We start from the raw sequence: 26,616 nt of genomic DNA, 5'->3' as shown, positions 1-26,616 counted from the left end.
TATCATTTTTTTCAAAAGTAAAAAAGGTACATACTTTCAAACTTTCAGACTTTTTTCTTTCTGACCTTAAAGAGCATAGGTATACATCTTCCATGAGGTTTATTAGTATATTGCAATATTTCTCATTTTTAAGGTTCTGGAACAACTGATTAAGAACCTTATTTTTAAATGGGAGGACAGATGTAAACATGAGTGTATTGCACATGAACACACACACAGATGCTACAAATGTGCTTTCGCCTAAAATATCATTGCACTTGCTCAGTGGTAGTGTCATACACAATAGAGTCTTGGCACAAAGGAATTCTGATTGTGCTGTTTACAGAATTCTACATGGATTAAAGGAATGTCAATAATAAAACATGTTCTAGAAGGAGATGAAATATATTCATGGGTAGATTTTGAGCTCTGGGGGGATTTGGAATTTAATTATTCAGTTCAGGATTCTATATTTCTATCTTTTACGAATAGAAAACTAGTGATACATGCATTTTTAACCATATAATCCCCATTCAATTTACAGAAATTGAGTTTCTTAAGACCACAGCAAATATTCAAAAGATGCAAGACCACTTGAATGCAACCGATGAAATAGGCCACTATTCACCATGAATATATTAAGGCTCTGGGAGCTACCCTTGGGTGTGGAGCGCTTAGAAGCCACAGTTAGGAGACCGTGTGGACACACTGAAACATAATTTCCAGAGACAAAAATACCCTTTAAGATGAGAAGATGTTCTTTATCTAACGTCACATTTAACTATAGAGTCAAAATAAACATGATACTAAAATATCAATACTATTTATCATAGAATTTCCCCAACATAAGGATAGGCAGAAAAATATCTCAAAATATACTCCTTTACGTTTAAATTTACCATAGACTCACTGACGAAAGTCTTTCATGCATCACACTATCAAGTAATCTTTATCATACGTAAGAATAGATATATAGCCACAAACCATAAACTTTTTTCATATAAGATCATTTTAAGAAAAATGATTTGGTGATGCTCTCAGTGGTGAAACAGTCCATTTATTTAAGAAGCCAAGGACCTTTTTGATAGGGTTAACCAATACCCCATACCAAGCAAGAACAGCAATGCCTTAGTAATCCTATGGAGAATTAATCGGTCTCCACCCTCCCAGGAAGAATTATGATGATGCGTAGTGCTTAAAAGCTTTTGCAAGGGAGAGAAAACGCAACGTGCTTCTTGGAAACCAAACCCCTCCCCCGCACTGTACTGCTCGCCCTAGGGCGTCTACGGGCCGTCGCCCACCCCACCACCCTCCCTGCGCTGGGATACGGAATTCCATCCCAAAAAGACCTGGTCCATTCCCAAGACTGGTCCAGACACCTGTTTACTTGTGCCCAAGCAGTGGTGGCTCGCGTTAAGCAAAGGCGACGGTCACCCCTCTGGTCCCTGCCAAGACCCGCGGCCCGGGCGCAGGGAACCACATACCTTTGTACCTCTCCAGGACATCCTCGTAGGCCTGGAGGTACTCCTGCTCCTCCATGTACAGGTAAGCGGCTGGGGATAGGTACCCCGCCATGCCCAAGTTTACCTATGCGACGACTGGCCGATTCCCCTCTCCCGCTCGAACCCCGGACAGGATCGCAGTCAGCAAGATACAGCCTTGGCAATGGAAACGCGGAAGGAGGGCAGGCTGGGGGAGAGCGCTGGGGCACAGAGCTGGGGACGCAGAGCCGGGGACGCAAAGCCGGGGGAGCAGAGCCAGAGCCGGCCGGGGAGACGCCCAGGCCCCCTGGCGGGCCGCGGGTGTGGGGCCGCCCGGCCCCCTGGAGCCACCGTCCTCTCAGGTTTCAGCAGCGGCCAATCTCGGCGAGCCCGGGGGCGGCGACCGGCAGCGCCACGCCGCGCTGAGGAGCCCGGGACCCGGCGGGGACAGGCGGAGGGCTGCGGGCGCCGGGACCCTCGGAGGCCGAGGCGGCCGCCACCCTGGCTCTGCGCTGGGCGCCTGCTCGGAGCCGGGAGGACGCGCGCGCTGCCTCCGCCCGGGATGCTGCGCGGCGCATCTGCGGCATTTCCTGGCCGCCGCGCCGCAGACACTCGCCCGCGCCCCGGGGAGAGGAAGGGAGGGCACAGCGGGGGAGAGAGGAGGGCGGGCAGAAAGGAGGGGGCGAGGCGGCGGTCAGCGCCCCGCTCGCCTCCGGCCCGCGCCGCCCGGCCCCTCCCGCAGGCAGCGCCGCGGCGCCCGGGCCCCCTCTCCGGCCCGCCCACCGGGTCCACCGCGCGGCCAAGCCCGCCCACTCCGGACGCTGGCTGGCCGGCCCGGGTCCCAAGGGCGAGGTTTCTATTTGGGACCCACAACAGGTGCCTGGGAAACAAAGGCGCGGATCGCGCCACCCGCGCGCGCAGCCCCCGCGGGGCTCCCGGGAGAAGAGTGGGAAATACTCTTCGATCCGGCCGGTGTCACAGAAGGACCAGGTCGCTGGGACAGCGCGGTGGGGAAAGCCAGGGGTCCGCGCCCCAGGCGCATCTGGGGGCGGGCGGGGGTCCTGACAGCCTGGAGACGCCTGCGCCTGCGCGCCCGCCGCCCCGCGGCCCGGGGACCAGCCGGCGGTCCCTCCCTTCCGCCCCCCAGAGCCGGCCCGCGCATCTGCCGCGGCCACAGCCCTAGTCGATTCACAGCACCCGTCTCACTTTGCCACCTCCCTCCTTCTCCCTACCGTTATTCACCCCACACAGCACTAGTCTCCACTGAATGTGAGTAAAATGGATACAATTCCCTTCGCTTTGGCATCTATCATATACTACAGTGGTGAGTTTAAGAGTCCACTGGAGAAACCGGTTGGTACCCAGACATGTAAGCAGGTGTGTTTAAGAGTACTGACAGAAGTCAGCCGGCCTTGGAAGGAAGCCGGGCTCCCGACTAACTATGTGACGTGGCCAAGTAACTTATCCTGTCTTCATCAGGATAATAATATCATACAGTTCATCATATATCATCATATCATAAAGTTGTGATATCTCAACTTTATGATAACTTTATAAGTGTTAGCTGTTATTGTTGTTATCATTATTAGATGAACCAGCTCATTGTTGACTCTGATTTATGACAACTTCACCTCTGTCCACAACTCCCCTTCCTATTTCTTCTTTCATAAGTACTGACTTTTTGTCCTTGATGATTCTTTTTGCTTTTTCAATGATGTGAATCTGGATCATTTTCCATGAATTGTTAGATGGGAATGAGTACTCTTGGAAAACCGTATACTCTTGATAAAACTTACTTGAGTTAGAATTGGAAAGCTTTACTTCTCATCAGTAATTGGCCTATTTTTGTTACTCCAAACAGAGCAAGACCACACTTCTCTTTTCTGTCCTGACTACTGATCTGAGTTTGATCCACTAAGCCTTTAGGATCACTAGAGTTTTCTTGCAACTTGGCATGTATTTATGTACACATTAGTTCATGAAGTAACAAACAGGGATCATATGGGACACCTTCTGGAAATGAAAGGGTTAGCAATTCGATCCCTAAGAGTCATCCCGTATACAGACCACATATATACAAATGGAGATCTCTCAAAACTGTCTTGTCTCCCTCACAGTGAGTAAGGTCATTAAGGGCATAGTCTGATCCTTCATCAGAAATTGACACCCAGTAGCACCCAGTTTTGTGAATACAATCGCACACTGCAGTGATTTTAACTGTCTGTTGAAGGAACCAGTCAAAATGAACAAGCAGCATTTGGGGTTGTTGGTAAAAACAGCCTTTACCCCATGCATTCTTGGAAAGATAATAAAGGATCAATCTGCTAATAATAATAGTATATTCCATAGGGAAGCAGCAAAAGCAGAGCAGTTAAGAGCTTGGCCTCTGGAGTCAAGACGGCCTGAATTCAGATCCTAGCTCAACCACTTCCTTTGACCTTGGGAAGAGTCTCTCCTCCCTCAGCAGATTTCTGGACTGAAAAATGGAGAAAATAATGGTACCTACTTCATAAAATTGTTGGGAAACCTAAATGAAATAACATATTAGGTGCTTATGAGAGCATCCAGCAGAGCATCCAGACATCAGTCAGCTGTCATTTATAGAGCATTTTCCATGTGCCAGGGAATCTGCAAAATATTCTGCATTTACTACTTTAATCACCACAGCCATGATCTTTTGATAGAGAAAATGAAGCTGAGAAATGTTCAGTAAGTTGTCCAAGAAAACACAACTGGTTCATGATAGAGGAAGAATTAAAATCCAAAGTCTGACTCTGCCAAGGTCCTTCCATTCTAACTTCAAAGAATTCACATGGGTCAAATATCCATACTTTAAAACAACACTGTCACTAACAAACCATGTACCTTTTCAGGCACTTCAAGACTGAAAACCCCAACTTACAGTATCCTGCAAGTAAGAACAGCAGATCTGTCTTACGATGATGTTAAAGGCATTTACAGTGGGTACAAAGCCCCTTTCTTTCCATGTTACCATGTCATTCTCACTGAGAGATCAGAAGGGCGTATATTATAGTCTCAGATTTTAAAATGAAGACACTACAATAAATGCAAAAGCACTTTAAAAAATATAAGTATCAGACATGTGACACCATCACCAAAAAGACTTTTGGAAATGTGCATCTGATTATGTCATTGCACTGCTTAAAAATCTTCAGGTGATTCCCCACCAGTTACAGCATAAATAGTCCAATCTCCTTGGAATTGCCCGAAAGCACCCTGACAGTTTCTGCTCTTCCCTACAAATCCCAGGCTTTAGGTACACAGATGACTTGCAGTTTCCATTTGAACCTATCTCCCTGCTGTGTTCCTGTAGCTCCATCCCTCGGAAATGGCCTTCCCTTTCACTCTAGTCCATCAAGCTCATTAAATCTCCCCTCAAAAGGTGATCCCCTCAAAAGGTGATCCCCTCAGGAACCTCAGGAACCTCCCATGCCTCCCTCTCCATCCAAGGTCATTAGATTCTCCGCTGGGTTCTTTTAATACAGGTACTCACAGCCATTACAGCTCATCTCTCACCCGTGTTGTAACTGTCTCACAGCACATCTATGGTCATGTAAGACTAGAACTTCTTTCAAGGCAGAACTGTGTGCTTATCTTCATTTTATTCCAGAGGCTTAATAAATATGTATTAAATGTGAATGACTTAAGGGATTCCCCCTGACCATATGGTCTTTTTGACTAGACATCTTCATTCTATTTTATTTTTATGACCTTAAAAACAAATAAAACTATGAGACTTTCAATTCCTTTATTACTAAGTAAAGAACATGATGGATGGACATCCTCACACCATTTCTGACCCTTGTCCCGTCTCCTACTAGGGATGAACGTCACCGACGGGCCGAGTTTCAGGCCAAGTGTGAAAATGCCTAATAAAATGAGAAGTTGAAATATGAATGGTATGTTTTCCAACTACCCACCGCACCAAATGGCCTCAGATGCCCTGTTCCCTTATCCTCACGCTGGATGATCTGTGGCAAATTTAACCAAAGTCTATCTGGATTTCACAGTTTAGCCACATGACAATGAAACAGATATTTGCAGACTGGCCCCTGAGCCTATGCTGGGGCCAGTGATAAAATGATTATGATTTGTGTGGCAACAGCCAATTTACCAATATTTATTTTAAGCACAGTAAGTAGTACATGTCCATACTAGGGCTGCGTATTCTTTTTGTTGTTTTATTTTGTTTTGTTATATTTTTGAAGAATTGATATAATCTTAAAAGTATGTAACTCAGAGGTCTCCAGTGCACCAACTACCTGTAACTTCATAGTAAACCTTTTACAACGAGTAAGACACGGCCCCTGCCCTCCCAGAGCCTACAGTCTACTGACCCCAGCACCCGCTTGTCCACTGCACCTAGCAGAACCCCCAGGTCCTCCATTCCTTCCCTACCGGCAGTGTACACTGACCACTACTACCACCAGCCTCTTCTGACTTCCTGTTTGTTAGTTTATATAACCTCATTCCGAACCCTGACAAACATATGCCCTTCCTTCTCTCATAAACCTTCCTTCACTACCAAAAGCAAAATACCCGTCTCTGCCACCTCTATCAAAGCTCTCAAGCCAGAAGGACCTTGTACCTTCCGTAAAAATGCAAAGGACAGGCGTCCCAGGCTTTCTACAAAGCCCCAGCAATTTCTCACGCCCCCGCCTTTCACCCATCTTCCCTTTCTGCTGAGCCAAATATCTGGTACCCTGGGGCTCTGGCACTGTCTCCTCCACTCCCTTGGCGGTATCTTGACAGGGCAAGGAATCAGGCCTTGGTGGCCAAACACTTTTTGGTACTCACCCAGCTCTGCACCTCTCCCAGGCCACCCCTGCCCACTCTCACTTGACTCCCAAGCTGTCTCCATCCTCCCTCAACCCCATTCTCCCCCTCCACCCTCCTCTTTGAAGGCCCGGGTGAGACCAGCCAGCATCTCACAACAGAAGCCAGAAGAAGCTCAAAGCTGTTGCCCCAGAAACCTGGACTAGAGAATGGCTGGCTGGGCCCTGTTTGTTTTTCCCGTAATCAGAAAATCCCACTGGGGGACACTAGGGGGACTCTCAGCCGCCATGATGGCTGGGACCTGAGCTAGTCCCCTCCAGCCACCCCCCCAACCCCCGAAGGAGGACAAGTTCCAACTTTGCATGTTGGGGGAGGCAAAAGAAACTGGAAGGGGCCTGGAGGAAAGGGGGGGCGGAGGGGGGATAGGCCCGATCCGCTGCAGAAACCAACTTCAATAAACACCTGGCCTTTGGCCTTTGCAAGAGAGCTCCTGAAGACACACCCCAATCTACCCCATTACCATTTCTGAGAAAAAAAATTGAGGAACAACCACCCCAGAAAGCACAGCTCACATACACACAAACCACACAGGCAATGCAGGCGGGGGGATAGATTTCCACAGCAGGCTCAGCTTTCAGCCAAGTAAAACAAGCCATCACTTCTGGGACCTAAAGGCAGTGCAAGGGAACACTGGGTAACAGAACAGAAACACTGGCCCCTCCCAGGTATTAATTAATCAGGGATGCATGATGGCTAAACCCTCAAAAGCACCAGGGGCAGAAGCTGCTACAAACACATGATGCTGACAGAGATGCTACACTTGAAAAAAAAACAAACACACACAAAACCGCATCCAGGTTGCTAAAATACCCTCCGCAATTCTGGGTACCAGAACCCAGGAATCTAACCCCCCCACTGCCCCTGTTAAATGTGGTTGCTCAGAGCTCCTATGCAAACATGGAAACGAAGCTTCCAGCAAACACACCGGGAATCACTGAGTTAATACTTTCAGATTGGCACGGTGGTGACTGCACATAAATAGGAAACTTCAATGCAGATGCCTGTAAATATCCCCTTGGTTTCAAAGGTGTCGATTCCTCCAACTAGAAGACAGGGCCAAACAGCTTAGTCACCAGCAGGCAGGGCCAATCGCTCTTTTGATAAATCAGGACAGAAAGTAAACATGGTCATCCTCCTCCTCCACCTTGAGCGCAGATCTCTGCCCAGAGCATCAGCTTCCAGCCAGACAGGGCCCCCGGGGATTCCATGGGTGAATTTCCGCAACTCTCCTCGCACCTCCCTCTACCCCCCACCACACACTTGCTCTTACCTGCTATCCTAAGCACTGCTCTCTCCGCAGGGTCCAGCACCGAGCCCCCGTGAATCTTTCTTTTCGATCTTTCATGTTTAGGCAAATTCCAGGGTAAGGTATCTCCAGGAGCTGGAGATGCAGAGCCAGATTTCTGGCTGAAATCATCTTCATCGGAAAAATCCGCAGAGGAAGACATCGAGCAGCGGTAGGACGCGTTCCCGGAACTCTACAGGGGATGACACAGAAAAAAGCATCAACAGCAAAACACTCACGTCGGCTCGTCCATCTCAGCAGTCCCCTCCCTGCCGCCAAACGGAGTCCGGCATCCTGCATCATCTTCAGCGCGGACGGGGGACCCACACCAGAACCGACACCCAAGGCTCACCATCTTCCCTGGCCACGGCTCCGACACCGGCCACAAGCCCCGGGAAGCTCCGGTTCATGGAAATTTGCACCCAGCGTGTGGCCTGCGGTCCGGCCACCAGCTCACAAATGACTGGCCCAACAATGAAGCCAGAATCCACAGCCTTCCTGTTACAAACCTATAGTATTTGGCTCCCCCACCAGGCAAGGACCGATATTTTCCATTACTAGCCTGCTGCTTAATTCATTAAGGGAACTCACTCCAAGTTGCAAAAACAAAGCACAAATGCAGGATGCTGAGTCCCAATTCCTTTCCGTTTCCAGTCGGAGTCTCCCCTTAACCAAGTTTGAGCCCCTCGTCCTCTTTAGTTAATTTTCTTCCTGAGCTTGAAGCTGGCTCCCAGAAGAGAGCAAGGAGGGAGGAAGGGCTGATTCTGAGAAGAGCCTTTTCTGAAGACGGGGAGGACACAAAAGACTGTTTTCAGAAGGCGAAGGCAGCGCCAATAAACAAACATCTGAACTCAGCTTAGAGTTCTTGAGATCATTTAAACTACTAGAAAAGTAACAGCTGCCAGTGACGGAAATGAGAATGATGCAGCAGCTCCCCTCCGCCCCTGGTAATTACACAGTGAAATGAGAAATGTGAGGCTTTGACCCACATGCCTGGCCTGACCTCAGTCTCCCTTCCAGGAACAGGAGCCGGTCTGCAGGGCATATCTCGCGTGAAAGGGCTCTGTCATCTCCACAGGGAAAAGGCACCAGACGTTATCCCTTCCTCCTTGGTTGAGTTAAGTTTGTGATGATTTAGGGAGCCACCAGCTTACCATGGAAATGAGGATGCTGACTATCTGTGCTGTGAACAGGGTTCTAAACAAGATAAAGCATCCAAGGGAAATCTTCACTTCCCCATTTAGAACTTTGCTGAGGCTCAAGATGCAAAACTTGTGTAACTCGAATTCCTGAAATGGAACTTGCAGCCTCAGATTCCTACGAAGCTGGTGGCAGGCAGTGGCGTGCTCCCATCAGAGTAGAAACCCTGGGCTGCTCACAAAAGCAGTGGTGATTGGGCTTCCCTGGTGGCGCAGAGGTTGAGAGTCTGCCTGCCGATGCAGGGGGACGCGGGTTCGTGCCCCGGTCCGGGAAGATCCCACATACCACAGAGCGGCTGGGCCCGTGAGCCATGGCCGCTGAGCCTGCGCATCCGGAGCCTGTGCTCCGCAACGGGAGAGGCCACAACAGTGAGGTGAGAGGCCCGCGTACCGCAAAAAAAAAAAAAAAAAAAAAGCAGTGGTGACGCAGCAAAAACAGGCTGTGTGACAACATCCCAAGGCATGTGGAATAAACCAGAAGTGAATCAGGACCTCGCCTCCATCTATTCAGCCATGACAGTCCTTATTCACTTCTAGTGGCCAACACCATCCTTTATTTTTTGTCTTTTTTGGGGGGAGTAAAATTGCTCTACAATGTTGTGTTACTTTCTGCTGTATAATGAAGTGAATCAGCTATATGTATACCTATATCCCCTCCCTCTTGGACCACCCCCCGACTGCCATCTAGGTTGTCACAGAGCACCGAGCTGAGCTCCCTGTGCTTTACATCAGGTTCCCACTAGCTATCTATTTTACACATGGTAGTGTATTTATGTCAAACCTAATCTCCCAATTCATCCCACCCTTCCCTTCCACCCCATGTCCATTCTCTACGTCTACATCTCTATTCCTGTCCTACAAATAGGTTCATCTGTACCATTTTTCTACATTCCACATATATACATTAATATACGATATTTGTTTTTCTCTTTCTGGCTTACTTCACTCTGTATGGCAGACTCTAGGTCCATCCACATCTCTACAAATGACCCAATTTCGTTCCTTTTTATGGCTGAGTAATATCCCATTGTATATATGTACCACATCTTCTTTACCCATTCATCTATCATTGGACATTTAGGTTGCTTCCATGTCCTGGCTATTGTAAATAGTGCTGCAATGAACACTGGGGGACATGTGTCCTTTTGAATTATGGTTTTCTCAGGGTATACGCCCAGTAGTGGGATTGCTGGGTCATATGGTAGTCCTATTTTTAGTTTTTTAAGTAACCCAACACCATCATTTTAAAAGTACACATACTATTTCCTGTAAAGTGTCTAAGATTTATCTTTAGCTTTATTCTTTTCCCGCAAAAGCAGTCTTCCATTTTACTTTACATGAAATGTCATCACCTTGGTTAATTATCAACTTATTTAGATTTTGTGTGTTTTCCTAGCGGCAATCATGTACTATGCAAATAAATAAATAAAATTGATTTTCTGTATTCGCTGGAGTCCACAGAGAGTTGTGAGGAGCATTAAGTCAGTCACAGGATGCTATCAACCTACTTTATTTTCCATGCTTTTCTGAAAATTCATCTTGAGCTCTCTGAGGCTGTGTTGCTGGCTGGATTGGTGAAAAAGGATGACATTCTTAAAGACTTTTTCAAAAGGGTATTGGGTTTCCTTGGTTGCCTTCTGTCTTCCTTAAAATGGCTTCCTACCTGTCCTTATGAAAGGTCATCTTTTATCTGTGAGCTTGTATTTCTTGTCGTTTCCTATACTCTTTCAATGAGGATAGTAATTTGATTGTTTATTTTTACAGACAGACTTGGGGAATAACTGTTAAAGGACTGCCCCCAAACAAAAATCGCCGGTTACTGCTTTTTGTAGGCAGAGTAAATTTTTTTAATGGTTAGCATCTCAGCTGACGGAACAGCAAAATGTGATTTATGCCATGACATAAACACCACTCATCACACATAGCCAGATGGGAACAGTTACTACCCTGGACCCAAGGGTGTTGACTGGTGCAGCCTCTAATCTGGACGTGTCCTTGGTAAATGGATAGGAGAGAAAGGAAGACAAGACAATCGGCAACACCTCTTTCAACAACATGGCACAGGGAAATACAGACACACGCAGACAGAGGAAAAGCACACTGACTTATACACGACAAGGTCTCTCCCCTGGCTACGTGACTCGAACAATTTAACCATTAAAGTATTCAATTTTTCCCCACAATTATTTTCATGAAGACTTTTAAAATATAAGGTAAACTATATAAAATTAGGCCCATTTGAACCTTGGAAATTGAGAATCAATTTTTTTAATCATTTATATGTTTTGTATTCTGAGAATTACCTTTTAATTCACTTTTGAATTTTTAGACATATGCACTCTTCGGTATAGAAATTTCTTTTTTTTTTAGCCTTATTTGGTTGCTTTATTTAATTTGAAGTTTCTTTTTTTTCTCAGTAGTGTTTGTTTGAAGTTGGCTCTTTAGCAGCCAATGAGGTAAAGACTAAATTGGCTACCTTTTAAGGGCTACTGAATTTAGTCTTTTAGGCTACAAGTGTGTGATTCAGTAAATGAGCTTACTTTAGTGAATGAAAGGTTGTCTGTGGTTTCTGTCTTCAAATTTTGGGAAATTATATTTGGAATCTTAATAAATTGTCATTCATTGTTATGTCGGTGGCATTCATATCAATGAATAAAGTAGACTTTATAAAACAAGCATTCCAGGTGGCATGCTGAAAATTCTGTCACTAATCTGTTCTTTCCTAGTATCAGGCAAACTGGCTGATCAGATAGCTGATTTTTTTTGTTTCTTTTTTGTTGTTGTTAATTCTTTTTTTACTGTTTTTATTGAAGTATAATTGATTTACAATGTTGTGTTAGTTTGAGGATTCTTTTTCAGATTCTTTTCTCTGAGAATGGATTAAAATGAAGCTGCTTTGAAGTCACCTGACCCTCTAAAACTATTCTTTATTGATTTCAAATGACTTGCCAATTCACGTCTCTACCTTTCAGGGTTAGAGGAATGAGTGTCAGAGTACAGTTCTCCTTTCTTATGGAAAAATCAAACATATTCTCTGACCCAAAGTCCAGAGCCTAACCTTTGATGCGGGGCTTGGAAGGTAAGACAAAGGAAGAGGGCTCTTGGGACCAGCAAAACCCCGAGTTCCTCCTGTCTCTTCCTCTATTCCTGTTGCTTAAGGTTTGATTCCTGTTAAAATATAAATATCTATGTCCATGATAGAAGATTGGTTAAATAAGTGACAGTATATCCATACAATGGCTACCCTGCAGCAATTAAACAAAAATGTTATTGTTCTACATTTAGCAAAGTGGGAAGGGTTCATATAGAATGATTCCTTTAAAAAATATCTGTGTGTGTGTATGTATGTCTGTGTATGTGTATGTATGTGTGTGTGTGTGTGTAGATAGACAGTAAGATGATTTATAGATGAATAGGTAGATACATGATAGGTAGATAGGTAACTATCTACCAATGTATAAACAGCAGTTATTTCTGGGTGATGACTAATACTATGAATGAATTTAATTGTATTCCTTACAATTTTTTCATCCAAAACAAATAGTACACAAAAAGATTACTAAGAAGAAAAAGATACTACGTCAAGGGTCAGAGAAAAATATGAAAGGTTGTAGGAGGAAATAATTATTTAAGCCAGTGTTTTTAACTATTTGAGGCTCACAGACACCTCTGAAAAGTTGATGAAATCTAGGGAAGTCTCTCTTCAGATCAAAGCCCATCAGCAAATACACACAAACTTGGCATGTGATTTTATGGAATTCACTGCCCCGGGTTAAGCCCCCAATTTATAACCATGAACTGTCAACCCCATTTGGCATGTGTGTTGAAAATGGATTAAAAAAAAAAAGGGAAAGAATGTGGAGGATTCAGAAGAGGAGAAAGGTTATTAGGATAGTAAAGACAAAGTTGGTCCAGGTTATCATTTTTAACATCATTTAACATCATTTTTAACATCATTTTTTTAACATTTGGCCTTTTTTTTTTTTTTTTTTAAATAAAGGACTGTGAAATACTTCTGGCCTAATGTCGGATCTCTACAAGCAAAAAAAACCCAAAAACCGAAAAAAACACTAGGTTGTGAGAAACTAAAAACCCAAGCATTGTGTCTTATTACAACCTACTTATTAAGGCAGTTTGAACAATTGAATTAGATCACCGAAAGCTTTAAAATGACTTTCCTAATTGCCAATTCATTCACGTGGTATAAAAACAACCCAAATCTCCTAAAGCCAGGATAATTACATAATGTGACATTTTTAGAAGGGGAACTGAACAATAACTCCTCTAACTGAAACCCCGGTGGGGGATCTGAGACTAGTACAATGGAGCTGCCTACCCTGGAAGCTGCCCAGCCTTAGTACCATGAACCAGAGGAAAGTGCCAGGAAGTTGCCTCTGCCCCAAGCAGCAAGAAACAAGTGCAGAGATAAGGCCTTGGGAGGCTTCCAGATAAGGCTTCCAGAATCCCAGAGGCTGGAACATGGTATTTCACAAACCCGCATACCTGAGATTTACGCACATTTCTGTAAGCATAGTTCCAAAAATTTAACCAAAAAGTAAAAATAAAAAGCCTATGAAGAATCAATTAGACAAATCCAGACTGGGGGGCATTCTACCAGATAATTATCCTGGTCTCTTCCAAAAAGGAAAAAGGTCAATGTCACGAAACATACACACACCCCCAAAGCAGGGACTCTTCTAAATTTAAAAAGACAACAGAAGCATAACAACAAAGTTATGAATCTTGATGGGAGCCTGTATTTCTTTTTAAGCTGAAAAGACATGTTAGGGACCATGGGGAGAATCTGAACCTGGATCATGGATTGTTTATCAGCTGCTATTGGGAAATTACTGTTAATTTTCTAAGGTGTGCTAATGGTATTTCGGTTATGTAGGAACACATCCTTATCTAAACTCGTGCTGTCTGCACTTGTTCTCAGCTGTTTCAATAAAAACAGAGAATTGCGTTTATATTGGCATGTGGCAGTAGGTTAACAGTAACTCTTCACTGTACTACTCTCCCAACTTTCCTATAAATTTGAATATTTTCAAAACGAACGGTTGGGGAAACACAGAGCAAGGTCTTTTTTTTTTTTTTTTTTTTTTTTTTTTAAGTGTTGCTTAGTCTAGGCCTGTTCTCACAAGATCACATCACCCGGGTCTACATCCACGGTGACAGCACCCAGCTAAGTAATTTCCCATAGCATCTCCTCATAGAAACTTGGAGGAAGCAAGGGGCCGACATCAAGGGGACCCCAGAGCAAGGTGATCTGCCTGCTTCTGTCCGGATCACAGTTTTAGATGGAAGAATATTAAAAAAGCACCTCTGTGTTATCCACTTACTACACAATCCGGTGAACACAAAGTTAATATAATGTCACATAATTTTTTACATTTTATATAAACCCAAAGAAACCACCAAAATTTCGAGTAAGCGAAGATCTAATTTTGTTTAAAATTCCGTTGATTCGCTAAGTACAAATACTAACTTCTTACATATTGCATAAAAATATGCAATCTGGCCCAAGACTATTATTCTATACTAGCTTTTTATTTGGAAATAAGTCCAAAAGCAAGAGCACATTATCTGATTTTAGAAAACCCAAGGAAAACCATCTCTACCACAAAGATATAGGTGTAGAAGAAAAGAGTTAAGGAAAATGTAAGAAAATATGTTTTACCCCTTGAAGACAAAACGACCTAAGGAAAACTTTGTGGGCTGCGTGCTTGTTTTAGTTTTAAATTTTTTTCAAAACTAGTTGAACAATTCAGGTACTTGCTCATCAACTAAATAACTCCTAATCAGCCTCTTGACTGGAAGCCACCTTTAAATAGTTAAGGGGGGACTCTGGTTTGGCGGGGCCTAGGCTGGCTTTCACTCTCTCCTTTTAGGGGAGATTTGCAGGAGCCATACCCCAAAGAGAAAGGGGAGCCTGGTGAAGCTAGAGAAGATGGTGGAGGTAGTGGTCAAAGGGAGGGGAAGCTGGAAGGTTCTTGTGTCTGAATCAGGGAGGAGTTTTGGGGGAGAGGGTGAATGAAAACCAAGGTTTCCTTATGGATGGAGAAGCCCAGTTCATCAGCCTCTGAAAGAAGAGCCCTGGGATTCAGGACACAAACTCTCCCTCTCTTACACTCTCTAGGGTGTAAGACTGTGCACTGGTTAGAGCATTCCTTGGTGTTAGGTTTCGGGGCAACCAGGCTCACTGATGGGATACAGGCAGGAGGAAGCGCTCCTCATCACTCTCCGGCAGCTGTGTGGGACGCTCTACAAGGTTAGCACCAAAGACTCATTTCCCGAGGAGCCTGGCCTTGGATTCTAGGCTGTCTTGGCTCGGCCCTAAGGCATTCTGCAAGACTTCCTTCCTCTCAGTTTAACCAGCAAGTTCTAACTCCCTGCATCACTTATTGAGTGACTGCAGTCAGGGGCTGTACTGGGTACTTGCACTCACTATCTTATTTCATACTCACCATAACCCGATAAGGAAACCTCCCCAAAAGGGAGGTTAAGTCACTTGTCCACAGCCATTCTGTCAGTCCAAGGTGGAGCCCGGGTTTCCATCTGGGTCCTTTGGACCCCCAAGTGCCCTAGAATGTGGTCCCAGGCCCTCAGAGGAATACACAACATGCTTATAGCCCTCAACGATCTTACCATGGATGTGGAGAGCCCAAAAGGGTTAGACTTACTCTGTGTTTAATTCCGTTCAAAGCACGGAAATGACCAGGAGACAGGTGTCAGTTCACAATGAGGAAAAACCATCCAAAAAGATACAACTTCTCAGGCTTCCCTGGTGGCGCAGTGGTTGAGAGTCCGCCTGCCGATGCAGGGGACGCGGGTTCGTGCCCCGGTCCGGGAGGATCCCACATGCCGCCGAGTGGCTGGGCCCGTGAGCCACGGCCGCTGAGCCTGCGTGTAGAGGTCTCAACAGTGAGAGGCCCATGTACCGCAAAAAAAAAAAAAGATACAACTTCTCAGAAGAGGAAAGGACAGCTGTGGGAGGCAGGGAGCTCCCTCCTACCCTAGGGACCAAGCCTTCACTGAGGAGAACATCACACTGACTCCCTGTTCTTCCAACACCAGGATTCTCTGGTCCTGGGTGCTCTCACACTTCCACAAATCCTCTCTCCAAACAGAGGACAAATAAAAGAAAGACCATGTTAAGTATCAAAACATGAAACTGTATGAAAATTGTAAAAATATTTCAAAAGTACCACAAATTTTTTTGCAAGTCCACCCTAATGAAATCATAATAAAATTATAGAAATAGAGACATTGAGAACTAGTTTGTGGAATCTAAAATATGACACAGATAAACTTATCTATGAAGCAGAAACAGACTCACAAACATAGAGAACAGACTTGTGGTTGCCAAGGGGAAGGGGGATAGGGGAGGGATGGAGTGGGAGTTTGGGATTAGCAGATGCAAACCATTATATATAGAATGGATAAACAACAAGGTCTTATTGTATAGCACAGAGAACGATTATATATTCAATATCCTGTGATAAATCATAATGGAAAAGAATATGAAAAAGAAAATAATAGTTTGCATTTGAGCACCTGCAAATAGTCTTTCCAAATTGAGGAAGGACATTTTAAATAATTTGCCTAAAAGAAAAGCAAAACATAACTCTGAAAATCGTCCCACAACACAGAAACACATTAAAAAGACCAACAAATACTGAAAACATCTCTTTACCTAGAGAATACTTAATGTAATATTTCAAACATGTTTATTTACATCAATCAATTAAAAATATATCTTAAGCACGCATAAGCTTCTGCCTGGAGGAGTTTAACATCCAATTGGGAGAGTAAAGGTGATAAGAGAACCAACTTATAATTGAATATTATCATTTTATCTTCACGTATTAGGCTGAAAAAATAAGTCTTCCAGAGGAATAACATAAACACATACATAAAAATATGGTTTATAGCCTAAAGTCAATTAGGAAAGAGGGGCTGATTCAGGAACAGACTGGAGCATCTCTGGTCCCTTTGGAAGCCAGGATGGAGATGCATGTGTTCCCCACCACCTGCCTTCCTCCAACAGTATCATCCAAAACTGGCAATGCTGAGAGATGTGTTGTATTGGCCTGCCATTTTTTAAAATTTTATCTTATTTTATATTTACTGGCTGCGCAGTACAGCATGCAGGATCTTAGTTCCCCAACCAGGGATTGAACCTGTGCCCCCTGCAGTGGAAGTGCGAGGTCTTAACCACTGGACCGCCAAGGAAGTCCCTTACTTTATTTTTTTAGTATTTATTCTATTGAAGTGTAGTTGATTTACAAAGTTGTGTCAACTTCTGCTGTATAGCACACTGACTCAGTTATACATACATATGCATTCTTTTTCATATTATTTTCCATTTTGGTTTATCACAGGATATTGAATATAGCTCCTCGTGCTATACAGTAGGACCTTGTTGTTTATTCATTCCATATATAACAGTCTGAATCGTCTAATCCCAAACTCCCAATTCTTGGCAACCACAAGTCTGTTCTCTTTGTCTGTGAGTCTCTTTCATAAATAAGTTCATTTGTGTCATATCTTGGATTCCACATATAAGTGATATCATATGGTATTTGTCTTTCTCTTTCTGACTTAATTCACTTAGTATGATAATCTCTAGTTGCATCCACGTTGCTGCAAATGGCATTGTCTCATTCCTTTTTATGACTCATATTCCATTGTATATATGTACCACAGCTTCTTTATCCATTCATCTGTCCACGGACATTTAGGTTGTTTCCATGTCTTTGGCCTGCCCATTTTTAAAAACTAACTATTGGCAAACATTTAAAAATTGGGAATTTTACATGAAAATACAGATCCTAGAGGTAGTTTCCCCTTTTCAGAAGGAATGCATGCTTTCCAGGCTGATACAGAGCTTACCAGCCTCTTTATCCATTTATGACACCTGCCCCCGCAGGCATCTGACTTTGGGCCCCTGCCATAAATTAAGGCAGGGGTGACCTTGTTGCATTCAGAGATTACAAAATGACGGTGGGTGGGGGAATGTATGGATAATGGTAATCAATAAAAAGGGGCTGGCAGTTTAAAAATAAAGGAGAAGAGAACTGAAGAGGAGGCTACAAAACAAAACCAAAAGAAGACTACCAAAGATCTCAGTTACATTAGTGTCAAACAGGGGCTTCCCAGGTGGCGCAGTGGTTGAGAGTCCGCCTGACGATGCAGGGGACGCGGGTTCGTGCCCCGGTCCGGGAAGATCCCACATGCCGCGGAGCGGCTGTGCTCGTGAGCCATGGCCGCAGAGCCTGCGCGTCCGGAGCCTGTGCTCCGCAACAGGAGAGGCCACAACAGTGAGAGGCCCGCATACCGCAAAAAAAAAAAAAAAAAAAATTAGTGTCAAACAGAAATGGGTGATGCCATTCCTACTGATGCCTCTGTGCTGATCTCATTCTGCTCCATCCCCAATAACCCTGGAAACAGGACCCACTGTATGACTCTGGAAGTGCTGGCCCATGAACTCCGTAAATCTAGCTGGACCACCCTGCCCCCAACTACTGCTGAGCCCTCTGGTTTGGTTCCTGCCCCTCCCCATGCACAAGCCTGCTCCCCACATGTTCCTCCCACCCTGATCTAGGTCAGGGGGAGGCTTGGATGCCAAGCTCTTCAGACAGCCAGGACATGGCTCTGACTTCCACTGGTAAGAAGACGTGGGCTATGATCATGCCCGCGGAACCCTAAGGTATTAGCACAGGATGTTTGCAGAGACCAAACCCCAACTACCATCCACACTGTTCGCCATAAAGTTAAAGATATGTGCATGACCTGCCAAGTATTGAATGTCGGGGAAAAGCTTTACAACCTTGGAAAACTGCTTGGCCTTTCTGGGCTTTGCTTTGCTCATCCGAGAAGTAGGAGATGCAACAGTACATAAGACACAGGGCTGGGGTGGTGGGGGTGGCAGAATAAGCAATACTTGAAAAGCACCCAACACATAGAAACCATTCAGCAAACCTGAGCATCACGTGATGTTACCTATTCACATCCTTACCCTATCATACCTTATTCCACAATGGGTAGTATTAAGGTAACTAATAAGAAGATGGTGGGGAGTGGGGAGAAGGCTGTGTGATCCAGGGGCAGAGCACTAAGTCCAGTTAAGCCGATACGACTGTCACTCCAGGAAACTGGAAACAACAAACAGACATGGAGACTGGAAGTGACTGGAACTAGGTCACATTAACAGCCGCTATTAGGAGGCAGACCCATGTCGTCCCCACATCTGTCCTTCCCAACCTTGGTTACTGAGCCTTCAGCCCTTTGGGATGCCCTTGTATCTTTCCAATGCATTCCTCTTTTTTTTCTTTTTTTTTAGGCCGAGCCACACAACTTTTGGGATCTTAGTTCCCCGGCCAGGGATTGAACCCAGGCCCTCGGGAGTGAAAGCACGGAGTCCTAACCACTGGACAGCCAGGGAATTCCCTTTTTTTCTTTTAAATTTAATTTTTTTTCTTTTAAATTCATTGTCTCCATTGTTGGAGACAACAACAAAAACTTAGACAAACATGATATATAAAAAAAGCAATTCTATTCAATTCTTCCCTGTTGAAACATAAGCAAGGCTATGTCTTTACACCTTCGTGAAGACATTACATGTCTTCATTAACGAGACTCCGGATAACAACTTGTACAAAGCCATTCTCTCACTTCAGTTACTACTGCAATGAAGTGGAAGAATTATTTTTCATTTAAAAAAAAAAGCTTTTATTATTGAACCAAAGCCAAGTCCATGAAACTTTAAGTACCTGGCTTCCACCGCCTGAGGAAGACAGGGCTGGCTCCATGGTTCCACGTGCTTTCAGTGAAACTAACCCTGTGCCGTGAGCGACACCTGAGTGGGACCAGGGAGCAGGGCCTACCACTAGGAGAGCCACTGCCACAGAGCTGGCTGAATGGGAAACTCTGCCCAACCAGGATGCTTCACCCTGGAGGGTGGCAACACAGTCCAATCACAGTGCTACGTGCATTCCAAATGCCCTTCACTGATATTTGAGTTTTCCCAAAGATCCCAACCCCAGAACATTTCAGATCCAGGCAGAACAACTATGTAGTCCAAAGACCCTACATCTACAATAAGGGCCACCCAGGTGTCCTCTGGTCTTTGTAACAGATCTCTCTATCAGAAGGTAATCTGAAAATCTTCCTCATTTTATTCCTAGGGAACTCTAGGTGTCCAGGCAGGAAGCAGAAACAGCCTGCATGCATACCTGGCTTTTATTTTCCACAAACCTAAACCTGTTGAGGCTAAGGTTATAGAAAAAGGCAGATAGCAGCGCTACTCACAATAGCCACGACATGGAAACAATCTAAATACCCATGGATATAAGAACGGATAAAGAAGATGTGGTATATATACACAATGGAATATTACTCAGTCATAAAAAAGAATGAAATAATGCCATTTGCAGCAACATGGATGGAACTAGGGATTATTATACTAAGTGAAATAAGTCAGAAAGAGAAAGACAAATACCACATGATATCACTTATATGTGGAATCTAAAATATAACACAAATGACCTTATCTATGAAACAGAAACAGACTCACAGACATAGAGAACAGACTTGTGGTTGCCAAGGGGGAGGGGGTGGGAGAGGGGTGGACTGGGAGTTTGGGGTTAGTAGATGCAAACTATTACATATAGAACAGAAAAACAACAAGGTCCTAATGTATAGCACAGGGAACTATATTCAGTATCCTGTGATAAACCATAATGGAAAAGAATATGAAAAAGAATATACATATGTATAACTGAGTCATTTTGCTGTATAGCAGAAATTAACACAACATTGTAAATCAACTATATTTCAATTAAAAAACATAATTCCTAAGGCAAAAAAAAAAGTTCTCCTTAGTAATAAAGTTCTTACCTCCAAAAAAAGAAAAAGGCAGAGTGCTCTGGAGCAGAAGACTTTCCCAGCCTAAAAACTGTGCCCTTAGGCTAGAGGGGGCATCTGTGGATCCTGGAGATGGGAGCTTCCTGAATCCCAGAAGACGCCCCAGAGACAGGTGGTGCCTGGTATGTCCAGGGGACAGACTACTGGTCAACCTTCCAAAAGATTGCTGTACTGAGAGTGACCTGGAGGGGCCTCCTGGGCCTGGGGAGCAGTTACAGGCAGCGGGGGTGGGCGGGGGGCACCCTAACCTGGAGACACACATGTTCCCTCCTATCCACTGCCACTCTGGCATCTTTCTAAGACCGCAGAACCTTAACACAACTCCAAGGTGGAGGCAGAAGAAGTGCGGACCACCAGGTGCAGCAAGAGGGGAGACTGAGAGTCAGAAACTAAAGTGAGATGAAAAAAAAGAAAGTGGTCTATCTTGTAGACTAAGCTTCAAACTCACTCTGTGGGCACTGCCTGTTTCCTGACTTCAGAACCCCAGTCTCAGGAGTGGACCCCACACTGTCTGCCAAATGGACCCACTGGCTCAGCAGCCTGGCCTCGAAAGCAGGTCACAAGGGAGGAGAGACTCAGGAGGAAGCCCTGCCAAGGAGGGCTAGAAATGCCTTGAGGGTCTGTCTGTCTCTCTCTCTCTCCGTCACACACACACAGCCCACCAACAAAATCACCTCCTGCTCCATCTCCTCCTTTCCAGCACCAGTTTTCATTTTAAGGCTGTTTGAATGACTCTAAAACCAGAGAAGAAGGGAAGTTATCTGTTTGCTGTTGCCACCTTATTCCAAAACGGTATTAAGGTAACTAATAAGGAGACAGTGGGAAGAGGGGAGAAGGTGGTTGAGACCCACTAGTTCTCCAGCCAGTACCCCAGAACCAGACATGGAGAGAGCATGGGGTGCTTAGGATGATTCAGTAGAAGTGGCTGCAGGTGAGGCTGGGGAAGCAGGTGGCAGATGAGGGACTTACATCCAGCAAATGATGACACCTGAGCTAAACCACTGTTCTCGGGGATAGAGAGGAGAGGATGGTTTGAGAAGTAGTTAGAACTGAAAGTGAGGGGATAGAAAAAGATATTCAATGCAAATGGAAAACAAAAGAGACCTGGAGTAGCAATTATCATATCAGACAAAACAGACTTTAAAATAAAGAATGTAAAAAGAGACAAAAAAGGACACTACATAATGATCAAGGGATCAATCCAAGAGGAAGATATAACAATTCTAAATATTTATGCACCCAACATAGTAGGATCTCAAGACATAAGGCAAATGCTAACAGCCATAAAAGGGGAAATCAACACTAAGCCAATCATAGTAGGGGACGTTAACACCCCACTTTCACCAATGGACAGATCATCCAAAATGAAAATAAACAGGGAAACACAAGCTTTAAATGATACATTAAACAAGATGGACTTAATTGATATTTATAGGATATTCCATCCAAAAACAACAGAATACACTTTCCTCTCAAGTGCTCATGGAACATTCTCCAGGAGAGATCATATCTTGGGTCACAAATCAAGCCTTGGTAAATTTTAAAAAATTGAAATCATATCAAGCACCTTTTCCGACCACAATGCTATGAGACTAGATATCAATTACAGGAAAAAAATCTGTAAAAACAAATACAAGCACATGGAGGCTAAACATTACACTACTTAATAACCAAGAGATCACTGAAGAAACCAAAGAGGGAATCAAAAAAAACCTAGAAACAAATGACAACAAAAACACGATGATCTAAAACCTAAGGGATGCAGCAAAAGCAGTTCTAAGAGGGAAGTTTATAGCAATACAATCCTACCTCAAGAAACAAGAAACATCTCAAATAAACAACCTAACCTTGCACATAAAGCAATTAGAGAAAGAAGAACAAAACCCCCCAAATTTAGCAGAAGGAAAGAAATCATAAAGATCAGATCAGAAACAAATGAAAAAGAAATGAAGGAAACAATAGCAAAGATCAATAAAACTAAAAGCTGGTTCTTTGAGAAGATAAACAAAATTGATAAACCATTAGCCAGACTCATCAAGAAAAAAAGGGAGAAGACTCAACTCAATAGAATTAGAAATGAAAAAGGAGAAGTAACAACTGACACTGCAGAAATACAAAAGATTATTAGAGATTACTACAAGCAACTCTATGGCAATAAAATGGACAACCTGGAAGAAATGGACAAATTCTTAGAAAAGCACAAACTTCCAACACTGAACCAGGAAGAAGTAGAATATAAAAACAGACCAATCACAAGAACTGAAATTGAGACTCTGATTAAAAATCTTCCAACAAACAAAAGCCCAGGACCAGATGGCTTCACAGGTGAATTCTATCAAACATTTACAGAAGAGCTAACACCTACCCTTCTCAAACTCTTCCAAAATATAGCAGAGGGAGGAATACTCCCAAACTCATTCTACGAGGCCACCATCACCCTGACACCAAAATCAGACAAAGATGGCACAAAGAAAGAAAACTACAGGTCAATATCACTGATGAACATAGATGCAAAAATCCTCAACAAAATACTAGAAGACAGAATCCAACAGAACATTAAAAGGATCATACACCATGATCAAGTGGGGTTTTTATCCCAGGAATGCAAGGATTCTTCAATATACCGAAATCAATCAACGTGATACACCATATTAACAAATTGAAGGATTAAAACCATATGATCATCTCAATAGATGCAGAAAAATCTTTCGACACAATTCAACACCCTCCAGAAAGTAGGCATAGAGGGAACTTACCTCAACATAATAAAGGCCATATATGACAAAACCACAGCCAACATCGTTCTCAATGGTGAAAAACTGAAACCATTTCCACTAAGACCAGGAACAAGACAAGTTTGCCCACTCTCACCACCATTAGTCAACATAGTTGTGCAAGTTTTAGCCACAGCAATCAGAGAAGAAAAAGAAATAAAAGGAATCCAAATCAGAAAAGAAAAAGTAAAGCTGTCACTGTTTGCAGATGACATGATACTATACATAGAGAATCCCAAAGACACCACCAGAAAAATACTAGAGCTAATCAATGAATTTGGTAAAGTAGCAGGATACAAAATTACTGCACAGAAATCTCTTGTATTCCCATACACTAATGATGAAAAATCTGAAAGAGAAATAAAGGAAACACTCCCATTTACCATTGCAACAAACAGAATAAAATACCTTGGAATAAACCTACCTAAGGAGACAAAAGACCTGTATGCAGAAAACCATAAGACACTGATGAAAGAAATGACAGATGATACAAACAGATGGAGAGATATACCATGTTCTTGGATTGGAAGAATCAACATTCTGAAAATGACTCTACAACCCAAAGCAATCTACAGATTCAATGTAATCCCTATCAAACTACCAATGGTATTTTTCACAGAACTAGAACAAAAAATTTCACAATTTGTATGGAAACACAAAAGACCCCAAATAGCCAAAGCAATATTGAGAAAGAAAAACAAAGCTGGAGGAATCAGGCTCCCTGACTTCAGACTATACTACAAAGCTACAGTAATCAAGACACTATGGTACTGGCACAAAAACAGAAATATAGATCAATGGAACAGGAAAGAAAGCCCAGAGATAAACCCACGCACATATGGTCAACTAATCTATGACAAAGGAGGCAAGGATATACAATGGAGAAAAGACAGTCTTTTCAATAAGTGGTGCTGGGAAAGCTGGACAGCTACATGTAAAAGAATGAAATTAGAACACTCCCTAACACCATACATAAAAATGAACTCAAAATGGATTAAAGACCTAAATGTTAAGGCCAGACACTATAAACTCTTAGAGGAAAACATAGGCAGAACACTATATGACATACACCACAGCAGGATCCTTTTTGACCGGCCTCCTAGAGAAATGGAAATAAAAACAAAAATAAACAAATGGGACCTAATGAAACTTAAAAGCTTTTGCACAGCAAAGGAAACCATAAACAAGTCGAAAAGACACCCCTCAGAATGAGAGAAAATATTTGCAAATGAAGCAACTGACAAAGGATTAATATCCAAAATTTACAGCAGCTTATGCAGCTCAATATCAAAACAACTAACAACCCAATCCAAAAATGCACAGAAGACCTAAATAGACTTTTCTCCAAAGAACATATACAGATTGCCAACAAACACATGAAAGAATGCTCAACATCACTAATCATTAGAGAAATGTAAATCAAAACTACAATGAGGTATCACCTCACACCAGTCAGAATGGACATCATCAAAAAAAATCTACAAACAATATATGCTGGAGGTGTGGAGAAAAGGGAACCCTCTTGCACTGTTGGTGGGAATGTAAATTGATACAGCCACTATGGAGAACAGTACAGAGCTTCCTTAAAAAACTACAAATAGAACTACCATATGACCCAGCAATCCCACTACTGGGCATATACCCTGAGAAAACCATAATTCAAAGAGTCATGTACCAAAATGTTCATTGCAGCTCTATTTACGATAGCCAGGACATGGAAGCAACCTAAGTGTCCATCGACAGATGAATGGATAAAGAAGATGTGGCACATATATACAATGGAATATTACTCAGCCATAAAAAGAAACGAAATTGAGATATTTATAGTGAGGTGGAAGGACCTAGAGTCTGTCATACAGAGTGAAATCAGAAAGAGAAAGACAAATACCATATGCTAACATATATATGGAATCTTAAAAAAAATGGTTATGAAGAACCTAGGGGCAGGACACGAATAAAGACGCAGATGTAGAGAATGGACTTGAGGACACAGGGAGGGGGAAGGGGAAGCTGGGACGAAGTGAGAGAGTGGCATGGCCATATATACACTACCAAACGTAAAACAGATAGCTAGTGGGAAGCAGCCGCATAGCACAGGGAGATCAGCTCGGTGCTTTGTGACCACCTAGAGCGGTAGGATAGGGAGGGTGGGAGGGAGATGCAAGAGGGAGGAGATACGGGGATATGTGTATATGAATAGCTGATTCACTTTGCTGTAAAGCAGCAACTAACACACCATCGTAAAGCAATTATACTCCAATAAAGATGTTAAAAAACAAAAAGTATTTAGGGACGGTGGGGGTGGGGCTGGAAGGGAAGGAGAGAGCAGGCTGGGCTGCATCGATGGGGAAGAGGTTAAGGCAGTCACCTGGAAGAAGCAGGAAGGTAGGTCAGGCCTCAGAGGCGGGCCGAGGAGAAATGAGAGGGTCCCAGAGGCCTGTCATACAAAGAGGCACGAGATGGCCAGCCCTCCAATGAGCCACCAAGTGCATGCTGACCCAGACTGGCTTAAGCAGAAGGCTGGCTGGTCACCACCCTCCAAGAGACCTGCATTTTCCTCCCACTCAGTCCCTGGCCCCCCGGTCCTTAGGGATGCTGCAAGGCTTTGCTGAGATGGCATCGCATGCACCAAAGCATCCTGCGTTCGTCCCCTCCTCCCACACATGAAGGGCAGGTGTGTGCTGCCCTCGGGCTCACTGTCCCCTTTCACACGGAGATGGTACTGGAGAAGCTAACGGATATGCCGTTCGCACATATTTCTTGTAACATTTTATGAATCATGATGCTATACGACTTAAAAACACAGAAATAACAATACTGGAGGAGGGGTGGGGGAGGGATGGAGTGGGAGTTTGGGTTTGGTAGATGCAAACTAGTATATATAGGATGGATAAACAACAAGGTCCTACTGTATAGCACAGGGAACTATATCCAATATCCTGTGATAAACCATAATGGAAAAGAATATGAAAAAGAATGTACATATATATGTATATATATATGTATAACAATCACTTTGCTGTACAGCAGAAATTAACACAACATTGTAAATCAACTAGACGTTAACAAAATTTTAAAAATAGTAACAATACCCATAATTTTTCTGATATCTA

General features: G+C 43.6%; 1 protein-coding gene across 38 annotated transcripts in view; it reads right to left on the bottom strand.

The window, feature by feature from the left end:
• Window positions 1-26,616, bottom strand: part of DST (dystonin) — a 503,614-nt gene that overhangs the window by 392,544 nt on the left and 84,454 nt on the right. For 25 of the 38 annotated variants that reach the window (XM_059077098.2, XM_067005926.1, XM_067005928.1 and 22 more), the window contains exon 4: window positions 7,588-7,795. In XM_059077098.2, coding sequence (XP_058933081.1) covers window positions 7,588-7,795 — 208 coding nt within the window. Of the gene's footprint in view, window positions 1-1,463; window positions 2,079-7,587; window positions 7,796-7,954; window positions 8,094-8,193; window positions 8,376-26,616 lie in introns of those variants that run through there. The other 13 variants (XM_059077100.2, XM_059077101.2, XM_067005923.1 and 10 more) reach the window with 8 other exon arrangements.

The sequence above is a fragment of the Kogia breviceps genome, chromosome 10 (genome assembly GCF_026419965.1).
Source record: "Kogia breviceps isolate mKogBre1 chromosome 10, mKogBre1 haplotype 1, whole genome shotgun sequence".
Classification (NCBI taxonomy): domain Eukaryota; kingdom Metazoa; phylum Chordata; class Mammalia; order Artiodactyla; family Physeteridae; genus Kogia; species Kogia breviceps.
Note: the sequence above shows the minus strand (reverse complement) of the source record. Positions and strands in the feature narration are given on the sequence as shown.